The following is a 12,221-nucleotide window of genomic DNA, read 5'->3' on the forward strand; positions in this document are numbered from 1 at the left end:
CTCTTGAAGCAGTCGGCTATGTTACTGCTGCTTTAAATAGTTCTAGCTGGCAAAGCAAGCAGTCAAGGTGTGCATGGTTTTAGCACAACAGTCACTAACTTGTCTGCGAAAGATTAATTTACGGGAACATGGTCGGTGGGAACTGTGAGCCTAATTAGGCACTGTTCAGATGTAGCATTACCATGCACCTGGAGTGATCTGAGTGAATAGCATTGAGCATAGACTTAATATAAATATGGACAACATGTCTCTGCTTCCTTGCATTGGCCAAACCGACGCTATTTTCCCGGGGGATACGGACGGCGCCATCTTGCGAGTTTGGAGTTTGGAGTCTAAGGCATCAAAACTGGTAACTTGGTAGAATTATATATGTATATGTATATATATATAATATAATAATTATCCGTGGATGACTCCCTACAAGCCCACCAAGTTTCATGCCGTACGGTCCATAGGGGGCGCTACTGGTGACATGTAAATATTTGAGTCCTACTCAGTTGGCAGACCCAGCTTTCCCCTAGTCAAACGTGACCTCCTGTCAGGTCTTTTCCCACCTGCTTTAGCCTATGACTCCCTCTAGTGGCAGTCTGAGGCAATGGCATCTGTGGAAGACTGCATACAAGCCCCGCAAATTTCAATGCTTCAGACCCGCCTGACTCTCATTCGCTTGTCAGCAAAAGGATTCCTCCTCGCTTATGCCTCTGCGTCCCGCTCGGGGACGACTACGCCACGGCATGGACCCCTTTATGATCGCCTGCCATCATCTAGTTTAAATTGTTTCTACAACTCTCATGGTCCCACTGGACTCTGCTTTACGGAGAGTTATGACCTATACTGCAGCCAGCCACCAGGGGGAGCTATATTTACTTTAGCCTCACTTTTGAGGAGCAGTTCCGCCGTCCATATTTATACAGTCTATGGTCCCGAGTGACCACTTGTGATTGGATCAGAGCATCGCGATCTATATGCAAATAACCACCTATACTACATGGGCCCAAACAGCTGCTGCCTCCTAAAATAGATCAGTTTCTACTGCTTTTCACTGAATGGATAAAAAAGAAGACAGATGGTTGGAAAGAGGAGTAGGAGGACGTCATCTATGTGAAATTAAGTCCTGATCAGACAGGGTATTAATTAATATGCAGTGCTGCAGGGTAGGCGGGGTATCACAAACCCAAACACCGGTAGTGGGACGAAAACTCCAGACACCGAGAAGAGGGGGTAACTCCACAGACGACTAGATAAGGGACAAAGAGAAAGACAGGAAAAACCAATCAACCAATTCAAAGTGGGAAAACACAGGAAGTAAAACAAGAAACTAAAACATCACTTGTGCCCAGATCCCAGTCCTGCACTCTATATGTAAATAAACACCAACAGAGGAATAACATGCAAAGAGCTGTTGGCTCAAACAAAGGATCAGGACCATGAACAGTGTTGTTAATATATGTTTACTCATCCCTGCTGTGACGATAGATATTTTAGAGACGCAACAAACAAAGCTTAGATTACGACTCCGGCCCTGGAGGGCATCCATTAATGTGGCTGGGACAGAATATCTGTCTCAAATTCATCCTCAATGCTTCCTGGATTTGTTCACACCTGTACTTAAAGCTGGCCACCTGGATGCATGTTAATACCAGATCTGAACAAGGCCTAAAAACAAGCAGTAAGGAGGCTAAAAAGACTACTGTGTATAACCTCTTTAATCTGGGAGGTAGTGGAAAACTTATCTTGATTAATGCACCTTTAAACGTAGCATGCAAGATTTATTTAGCTCTGAAGCTCGGTTTGCTGGTTTGAATGATGCTGCTGCGCTAACTGTTAGCATTTCTCCAGAACTCTGTTGTGCCTCTGATGCTTTTTGTCCATAAAATACACGTTCACTCCGGGTTCATTACCTCTGAGGAGGACCAGGCTCCAGTGGATGCAGGACTAATGGAAGGAAGATTGCTATAATAGCCACATCTGTATGCCCGCTGACTCACCGGCTGCTGTATTACTACACCTCATAATATTGCTGTTACATGCGGACACTGGATCATACCCCGACTGCACACCACAGAGGGAGCAGATACTATCAGGTTCCCTGTGTATTGTAATTAATGCCCTTTAACTGAAAATATTTCATCACATCAATCGCACGATCCCCCGTGTAACAGAGCCCGTGTCTTTTTCTTTTTTTTTTCTTGTATATCGACTGTAATTAGTTTTTTGGGAGGACTTCATTAAGATCCAGGCTCCTCTGTCTCTGCGTTCATTAGTTTACAGGTTTGTTTGCTTTGAGCACAGACGCCAGGAAGTACAGCAGACAGTGTTTCTTCAACCTGACTGACATCATTCATGATCATGATCTGATCAGATGCATGGGTTTACATCAAAACATCAATCACTAGAGAACTTGTTTTTTTTTTGTTTTTTTTTTACAAAGTGGCTCTAAGTTCAAAGTGAAGCAACAACTCCCTCATGGATTCCAGCTTGGTTCATCTTTTCAAACACTTCTTGATTCAGCAACTGGTTGTTTTTCTACCTCCATGTGGATTTATTCCAACCAGCACACCAAGAGTTTGAATACTGGTAGCCTGGTGTAGTCAGACTCAAATCTTGTACAGAGAAGAAAAATACTTCTGCATGCAACTGGATAATCCTCCAATCAATCATTTAGCCATTTGGTTGTAAACTAATTCAACATCACTGCGCTCAGATGATGTGTTCCCTAAGGCCGGGCATACACTGTAAGATATTTTAAATCCTTTGACTCAGCTCCATCTCAAACTGCACGACTAGATCGCCGAGTTCAAAAGTTCACAGTCTACGAATCATGTTCTCACACTATACGGCCTGATGCTCTGATGCAACTTTACTGCTCACACTGTACGTCCATATACCACACGTCGGACTTTTGTATCCGGAAGTGAAACGGCAAAAAGAAGTAGAAGAAGAAGAGGAACCCGGAAGTGGGAGACGCACATCAAGTTGTTTTGACGTAACTCCGGCGAACGCACATGCACTGTGCGAGAAGTTGAGGCAAATCGGCTCGTGGTACTGCTTCTACTGTGCAATACCTTCATGAGGAGCGACCAGGATTTCAAACAAGTTTGATTTTCTTGCGAGCACACGATTTGTGATCGGGAGGTCGTCGTGAGGTGTTAATCTCTCCTTGTTACCCCACGTATACTGGACGAAGCACAACACGCGATTGAGCCGAAATTCGGCCCGATTAAAAGTCGCACGAGTGGCAAATCGTCACAAAATGAGCCGACAATCGCACAGTGTATGCCCGGCTTAACCTAACCCTTTCTGAACAATTTACTTGGCTTTGCTGGAGCGTAATCAGTTCCAAACGGAGAGACTCCAGACGAGCCTCAAACTCATCTGGGTTGAATTAGCGTCCATGTAAACACAGCAAACGAAACATTACAGGTTTAAAGCATAGACTGTATATAAATATGGACAAGGCGTCGCCACTTCCTTGCATTGGCCAAACTGGCGGTGCCATCTTGCGAGTTTGGAGCCAGAGCCAGAGTACGGTCCGATAGTAGAGCCATGTTGTCAGTGGCCCGCCCATACTTCTAACTGGTGGTCGCGATTATGTCATATCCTGTTTCTATAGCGTCAAATCACTAAAACGAAACTTATCGAAAAAAATGACACTTGAACATTCATCAATATTATATTAACTACCTAAAATGACAGAAACCATCCTTGTATTTTAGTGATTTAGTTTGGCCTAAGTCCCGCCCACTAACATGGAGTGGGTGGAGCTTATCACCTATACTGCAGCCAGACACCAGGGGGAGCTCTAGTTGCTTTGGCTTCACTTTAGAGGAGCTGTTTCATATTTATATACAGTCTATGGTTTAAAGAAGGCCAAATACAAGGGAAACACACCACTACAGATAAATAATATTTGCATCTCCGGTAATTGTTCTTGTTTTTTTTTTCAGGATGATTTCGTGCTAAACACCAGCTGCCATGTCATCCGTTTTAAATTGGTTTTAAATCACCTTGAAACACTTAAGCATTTATTTCTTTTTTTCTTTTGAGCCGCGACATATCTGTGATTCTCTTCACTTCAATCAATGATCCCTGTAAGCCATTTACAAAGTGCTCAGATAATTAACCTTCCTTTCTTGTTCCCTCTATTACAACCTCCATCCTCTCTTCCTCCATCTCCCTCAAACTATTTTTCCGATTCTTCAATCATCTGCTCCCTTCACCTCAATTTCTTTTATTCCATTTTCTCTCCCCTTGCATTTATCTCTCTCATCTATTCACATTTTGTCATTTCCCCTGTCACGTTGATTCTTCTAAAATCTTATCTACATCCCCGCTTGCATTCTTTTATGCCTCCCACTCTTTTCGCTATTTTTGCTCTCCTCACTTCCTATCCCCCATCTCTCTCTCTCTCTCTCTCTCTCTAGTTGTCCATGGAGGACACTACTTCCATTCTGCCTCGTCTCAAGAGGAAGCCCGCCAACACCTATGGGATCGGTGCCCTGGCTAAGTCCTCTCTGACAGGTGTGTCAGGTGTGTGTCTGTGCTGCTAGATGGTAAAACAGCCCCCATGTTGCCTCCACATGCTCCGCGGCAGCTCGAGGATGAAGTTGTTGTCGAGCTAAATCTCTTTTCCCCGTTGTGTAAAAGATAATTCCTGGTTTTTCTTCTTTCCGGTGCAACATAAGTGCAGCAGCCAAATGATGATTGTGTGGTTTGGTTTAACAGCAATCATCAGACCATCTAAAGCATACACCCGATGAAGAAGACTTGTTTCTATTGATTCACGTCAATCAAACCATTCATTCATCTTTGCAGAATGGAGATTTTAGTAGCTGCAAACCTTTCTCAGGTGATGACAGAGCAATGAAAGCAGAGGTTTAGTTAGACTTAACATGGTTTTTATTTTACTGATTCAACATTTTTTACCCGACAACCAAATGCAAAAAAAGAAGTGCAAACATGTGAAACTAATTAGTTTATATTACAGTAGATAGAAGAAAGACCAAGCTTTTGGTTTATTTTGCATGTTTTTGCCAATAAATAAGACGAAATGTTGGTGCCACTAACTGTACATCAAGATATGAAGATGGATGAACCTGAGACTTTAAGTTACCGTAATAAAGCGGACTTTAACCACAAATATCAGGAAATGAGGGTAACCAGACTCCTGGGGGAAACTTAATCTTGTTCCATATGGCGTGAAAAGTGAGATGTGAGAAGTTTGTTCTCTCTCCGAGGGCCACGAGAACAAAAAAAAAGTTTGTTCTGGACAGCTCATTTATACTTCACGAGAAACTCAAGTGCCGATCTCCGGGGAAGTCCTCATAGGCCCCTCCCACTGTAGCCTACATCACACGCGCTAAGCATTGTGGGAGATGCGGAAAATGGACGACGAGAGGCACTTTTCTTAATATTTTGGGATGTTGGCCAGTCGTTTTGACGATCTCTACCCAGAGATTAGTGGTCACACTGCAAATATTAGCATCTGGGAGCTCACAGAGCATTTCCGCAAGCATTTACGTTTTTCCGCATGAACCACACCCACTTTGTATTTCTGATCGATCACAGAACAGTAACCGGACACCACACGAGAAAAAAGTTCTGCCTGGTTGATGTGTCCAGAACAAGCTGCAAGAACAAAATTACGTCAAAATGCGAGAACAAATTTCGCACCCTATTAGCTGGGAGGCTAGAAAGCTAGGAAGAGCTGCCCTTAGCTTGGAGGCTAGGAAGTGACAAAGCGTTGCTATTAGCTTGGAGGGTAGGAAGTAGCGAAGCATTGCTATTAGCTTGGAGGCTAGGAAGTAGCGAAGCATTGCTATTAGCTTGGAGGCTAGGAGTATATGAACAAAATGACGTCATTTTCTTCTCGCAGCCACAAATGTCTCACTTCTCGCAAAGTATGTAACAGCCTTAAGTCTCCACTTACGTAAGTTCAACCCAACAAATGAAAATAGCCTCGGAGATTTCTAATAAAAGCTCCATTCTGCTTTTACTTGGTTTCTGCAGAGCACAGAAACACCTGATTGCCCCATTCAGATCCTGCACAGACATCTGACTTGTGCGATCTGATCACAAGTGGCCAGCTTTAAGTTCCCGAGCTCACACCTGGTGCTAGAATGTGTCTCCACATACGTCCCCAGCCTCCACCTGAGATCTGATCTCAGCTGCTCTGTATGCGAACGGGACGAAAGTGGAGACCCATTCTAATACCAGGTGATTCAACCTGCGATCAGACTGACCAGGTCAGACATTAATACAAGGTCTGAACGGGGTAGTGGTGGGGGGCCTGAAAACACAGGAATTATCTTTTAAACCTTTCTACAGAAAGACAGATTTCATAAACGAATCCCTGCCTCAACAGACAACTTCACTCTCGAGCAGGAGGAGGAGGAGGAGCTTGGGACCAACATGGCCGCCCCTGTGGGTGCCCCCCTTTTTCCTTTATCACTCCCCCTCTCTTTCATTGATATCAACAGCAAACGTCAATGGCGGACACATTTCAGAGTCATTGACGGAAATTCAATCAGATTTCAAAGAAACTAAAGTAAGAGCGATTCCTTACTTTAACGACCCACTGAAGCATCTCCACAGGCGTGTTGGGTAGTGTCTTTGTAATGTGGCAGTGCTGCTGGTGCTGGTGGTGGTGGTGGTGGTGGTGGTGCTGTGGCCTGATATCTGTGCCTCTTCTGTGCAGTGTTGTGACTACAAGTGGCTCTCTGGTGTTTTGTGCTTCCAGCTCTATAGTGCTCTGTGATGTTTAAGTGTAGCACCTCAGAGTGTTTGTGCGTAAAGTGTTCTTTTCCGTTGTACTTTAAATAAGTTTCTTGGTGTCATTTAAAAGTGTACAGTATTATTATTATTATTATTTGAGAAATTTGAATAGCCAAGACCCCAACACCCTCCCTCATCCTTCATTCTTTCCACTCCTATTTCCATCCCCAATTAGGCTCTGCAGGGAGTGTTTGATTTTCAAATGAGATTGTCTCTCTTTGTCTAAAGGGAAAACCGCTTCTATTTATAACTCAGCCTGCAAGTTGCCCCGTGGACCCGGGAATAGAAATTTCTAAAGCTCTCTGTCTCTGTTTATTCACGCCTGCTTGATTTTAATATTTTTATTTATTTATTTATTTTTCTATCGATCCTCTGTGCACTCTGTGAATATGTCCCCAGTTTGAATCCTGAATTTGCATCTTAATTGGGCAGAGATTTGCCAGTGGACCCTTCTCAGTTTTTTATTTATTTTTTGTTTACACCCGAGGATTACTGTTTTTAATTACGTAAAGTCTAATGAAACTCATTTATTCTGTTTACCAGGAGATGAGTAACGGCTTTAATTATTAATATGCGTTTGTCGGCGGATCAGTCGTCATCGTCAACGGGTAGCCCTGTCTAATTAGTCACCTGACCTCTGACCTCAACACTCCCGTCCCTCACTCTTAAACGTAAAGCAAGATTATCAGTGAATGTATTTAATTATTCTATAATTATGTGAATATTTCCCAGAGATAATGATGCGTTGAACATCAAGAAGACATCTTTGTTTGCATTCAAAGTGGTCGACAGAACGAAAAAGAGAAGAGAAATCTTCAGAGGTGGTCTACTGACAGATTTAGCTAAAACATCCGCCAGGTTTAAGAGACAAAGAACCACTTGTTGCCACATTAGTCCACTCCCGTGTGACATTTATTGATCAGTCACGTTACTGTGAACCCTCATTTATAGTTGCGCATCAATTCTACACTAGAGCCAGGGGGCACCTCTCAAGCAATATAACTACATGTTGCAGCAATGGAGACTGCATTACAAGACAATGTCAACACAGCAGGTGAAAAGCTTTCACCTTAGTAGCTGGGAAGCTAGGAAGAGCAACTGTTAACTGGGAGGCTAGGACGCTAGGGAGAGATACTCTAAGCTGGGGGGTTAGGAAGAGCTACTATTAGCTGGGAGGTTAGAAAGATCTATTGTTAGCTGAGAGGCTAGGCAGAGCTACTATTAGCTGGGAAGCTAGGAAGAGCTACTATTAGCTGGGAGGCTAGCGATCTAGGAAGCGCTACTGTTAGCTGGGAGGCTAGGGATCTAGGAAGAGCTACTGTTGGCTGGGAGGCTAGGAAGAGCTCTTGTTAGCTGAAAGGCTAGGAAGCTAGGAAGATCCACTATTAGCTGGGGAGCTAGGAAGAGCTACTATAAGCTGGGAGGCTAGGAAGAGCTATTGTTAGCTGAGAGGCTAGAACGATAGGAAGAGCTAATGTTAGCTGGGAACCTAGGAAGAGCTACGATTAGCTGGGAAGCTAGGAAGAGCTACTATTAGCTGGGAAGCTAGGAAGAGCTACTATTAGCTGGGAAGCTAGGAAGATTCGCTCTGTACACTCATGACGACCCAACACCAAAAAAAAAAAGCCAACCGTTGGTTTGGTGTGTCACAGCGTTTCAGGACTAAAAGTTCATGTGGACTCATCCTGATGTGATATTAAATGTGTATTTATTCACTAATAAACCTAAATCTGTGCCAGATAGTCATCATGATCTCATACCCAGTCACAAAACCCCAGCTCATCCATACCAGGACATTTCTGCCCACACTGACATGTTTGGCCTCTTCTACTAAATCTCCACATTACAGTTTCTCATTATCATTCTACTTCCTTCCTCAAGAGCCTCAGCTGGAGGTGTAGCCAGCCGCAGAGGCCAGAAGTAGTTTTGACAGTGTATTGCTGGTCTGTCCCCCCGCCCCTACCACTACCCCCACCCCACCTCCTGCTGTCCTCATACCTGCTGCAGGCGTGACTCGCTCCATGAAGGACAAGGTGACCAAGCCCACAGCCATGGCCCAGGGTCGCGTCGCCCACATGATAGAGTGGCAGAGCTGGGGGAAACCATCTGCCGGCCCCATGGGCGGCACGGGACATACCAACCTACAGAGGGAAAAGGAGAGGAGGATGGAGAACGACGCTTACAGCGACCTGAGCGACGGCGAGAAGGAGGCTCGCTTTGCTGCAGGTGAGTGTGTACCTGGGTGACGAACGTCCCGAGGGAATAAAGGAGGCAAACTTGACAAACGGATCAGCTCAGTTGTCAAGAAGGCTTAAGGCTTCTTAGTGAGGGGAAGGTCTACCTCCCCCACAAGAATTTGAGAGGCTAATTCATGCCGTCATTACCTCTCGTTTAAATTACATTAATTCTCTGTACGTTGGACAGAGTATTACGCTTCTGCTGGCTTCCAATCTATTTTAGGATACAGTTTTAAATTCTATTGCAGGTACTTTTAAGAGTCTCAGTGTCCGAGGTCCGACATTGGCACACTCCAGCCCTGAGGTCAACAGACCAATTGCCATTGGAGTTCCCTAGGTCCAAGCTCAAAAACAGAGGCGGCAGAGCCTTGTACGGTGGTGGACGCCCCCCCCCCCAAAACTATATGAAACAGACCTCGGATCATTTTAAACCATCGTTAAGGACCTTGTTTCTTATCGCTGGCCTTCAGTCCATGTTGAACAAGATCTTATTACTCTTGTTTTTTTGTTGCTTCCCCTTCAGGCATCATGCAGCAGTTTGCGATCTCAGAGGCGACTCTGTTTGGCTGGAACTCCATGGATGGGGAGAGTATGGGAGCCGGATCCAACCAGGGCAGCGTCGCTCACCTGAGTGAGGTCAACCAAGAGAGCATCACCAGCAGAGGTACGGCACACTTTAAAACCTCTAAGATACTAATCCTTGACGCAAACTTAAAAAAACAAAAAACAGCCCCATCCATTGGTTTAACCAACCAGCTGTGAAGGACTTTTTGAAGGGCAGGCGCACAGCTGCACATTTCTGCCTTTCACTCCTACTGGGCACTGACTCAGAAACATCCAAATGACAAATCCAGATGACAGCCTTGTCATTTCTTTAACATCAGAGGACACTCGCATGAAAACACAGATGGGGTTTCATGTGAGAAAATGTAAGAAGGATTTTATTCAACTTTTTTTCCACTTAATGGTGACACGAGATCGAGTGCAAACTCTTATCATGATTTGTGGTTTGAGCCTTTTAGCAAGATAAAAAAAAAAATAAAATAAATGCATCTGACCTCAGGAACAACCTCATCTCATTTGCACACAGAGTAAACTGTTTTCCTTTTTGGTTCTCGTTGGTGTTTAGCAAAGCGGAGCTCGGTCCAAGCCCCGAGGGATCCTGTAGGTTAGCACAAGGACTTAGCCCTGCTCTCATTAACACCACCATATGGGCTCTGCTCTGCGTTTCATCTAGCATGCAACAGCAACACACAAACACAGGGACGATTAAACAGCTACCGTAAAATGCTGCTGATCATACGTCCAACTCAGTGTCTGGCTCTGTAAGAACATTTTAACTATGCTACTAGGGACTGGAACATTTTAGTGTCTCAGCATCAATGAATATAAGACTTTTCTGTTCTATTGGGATTGATGTACATGCTTATAAAGTGCTAATATATTGCCTGGCCAAAAAAAAGGCTTATTTAAGGTTATTTAACCCCAACTGATGCAATGAGTAGCTTCTCATTTCTTCAACAACCATGTCTAAAGACACATCTGTTTGGGAATGGTCAAATCATTGGCATGCATCAAGCAGAGAAAACATCTAAGGAGATTGTAGAAACTACTAAAATTGGGTTAAGAACTGTCCAACAAATTATTAAAAACTGGAAGGATAGTGTGGAACCATCGTCTTCGAGGAAGAAAATCCTGATTGATTGTGATCGGCGAGCAATTACACGGTGAAATCAAATGAAAGAAAACCAACAGTAGAACTCAGGGCTATGTTTAATAGTGAAAGTAAGAACATTTCCACATGTACAATGTGAAGGGAACTCAAGGGATTGGGACTGAACAGCTGTGTAGCCTTAAGAAAACCACTAATCAGTGAGGCTAACTGGAAAAAAAGGCTTGTATTTGCTAGGCAGCATAAAGATTGGACTCTGGAGCAATGGAAGAAGGTCATGTGGTCTGATGAGTCCAGATTTACCCTGTTCCAGAGTGATGGGGGCATCAGGGTAAGAAGAGAGGCAGATGAAGTGATGCACCCATCATGCCTAGTGTCTACTGTACAAGCCTGTGGGGGCAGCGCTATGATCTGGGGTTGCTGCAGTTGCTCAGGTCTAGGTTCAGCAACATTATGTGTCCAAAGAATGAGGTCAGCTGACTACCTGAATATACAGAATGACCAGGTTATTCCATCAATGGATCATATTCCAAGATGACAATGCCAGGATTCATGGGGCTCAGATTGTGAAAGAGTGGTTCAGGGAGCATGAGACATCATTTTCACACATGGATTGGCCACCACAGAGTCCAGACCTTAACCCCATTGAGAATCTTTGGGATGTGCTGGAGAAGGCTTTGTGCAGTGGTCAGACTCTCCCATCATCAATACAAGATCTTGGTGAAAAATTAATGCAACACTGGAAGGACAAGTGTGTTTGGAAGCCAGATTAACTTCATTGCCCACAAATTCCAACTGCCCATTTATCTATCTATGCCTTCCTCACACCTCCTACTCATTTGTGCTTCCCTGTACAGACCAGGTGCTCCACCACTCCTCTGCAGACGTCTGGCCTCACACCTACGTCTCCCAGGGCCTGTACTGCCTGTCGTCCTCCGACGGCTGGGACCCGATCACCAGCCAGCCTTCGGGCGTGGCCTCGCCTGCTGCCGGTTCCTACATCATGGGTGCTGGTGATGATTCATCTCTCTCTCTTTCTCTCTCTCTCCTACAGTGTGTTGGTAGCATTGACTCTCTACTGAACACTAGGTACTAGGTGTCTTATGGCCGTTGCAGGTGGCAGCAGCGGAGCCGGGGGTACTCCCGGCGACGGGTACGAGGGGACGGTAGGCAGTTACCTGCAACAGCACCAGGCGAGTCAGCTCTCCCTGCAGCAGCATAGTCAATTCCAACAGCTCCAGCATCTTCATCACTACCAGCAGCAACAGTTTCTGCAGTACCAACAACAACAGGTCTGTAGCACGAGGACAATCCAGGAAATGTGCAAAAAACTCTGCAGTTTTAGAGTAAACAACAAGCTCGGCTGCAAAACTGCCTTTATTAATGGTGTTATATTAATAAACATTGTCAGATTTTAGACTGCAATCCAGCATATTTAACTGTGTGATGTGATTATACTACCTGGTGGCAACAGCAGCCGCTCAAAAGCACCTTTTCTGACAATGCAACCGAGCATCAAGCTCCTACATCTGTGTCTG

At 44.6% G+C, this 12,221-nt stretch overlaps 1 protein-coding gene across 1 annotated transcript in view; it reads left to right on the forward strand.

Moving 5' to 3' along the window:
* Nucleotides 1-12,221, forward strand: part of LOC311500938 (protein FAM131B-like) — a gene marked incomplete at its 5' end in the record, with an annotated part of 50,030 nt that overhangs the window by 36,392 nt on the left and 1,417 nt on the right. The window contains 5 exons of the mRNA XM_084562575.1: nt 4,425-4,530; nt 8,782-9,000; nt 9,535-9,675; nt 11,541-11,696; nt 11,800-11,975. Coding sequence (XP_084418701.1) covers nt 4,425-4,530; nt 8,782-9,000; nt 9,535-9,675; nt 11,541-11,696; nt 11,800-11,975 — 798 coding nt within the window. The remainder of the gene's footprint in view (nt 1-4,424; nt 4,531-8,781; nt 9,001-9,534; nt 9,676-11,540; nt 11,697-11,799; nt 11,976-12,221) is intronic.

The sequence above is a fragment of the Chelon labrosus genome (assembly GCF_963514085.1).
Source record: "Chelon labrosus genome assembly, chromosome: 16".
Taxonomy (NCBI): domain Eukaryota; kingdom Metazoa; phylum Chordata; class Actinopteri; order Mugiliformes; family Mugilidae; genus Chelon; species Chelon labrosus.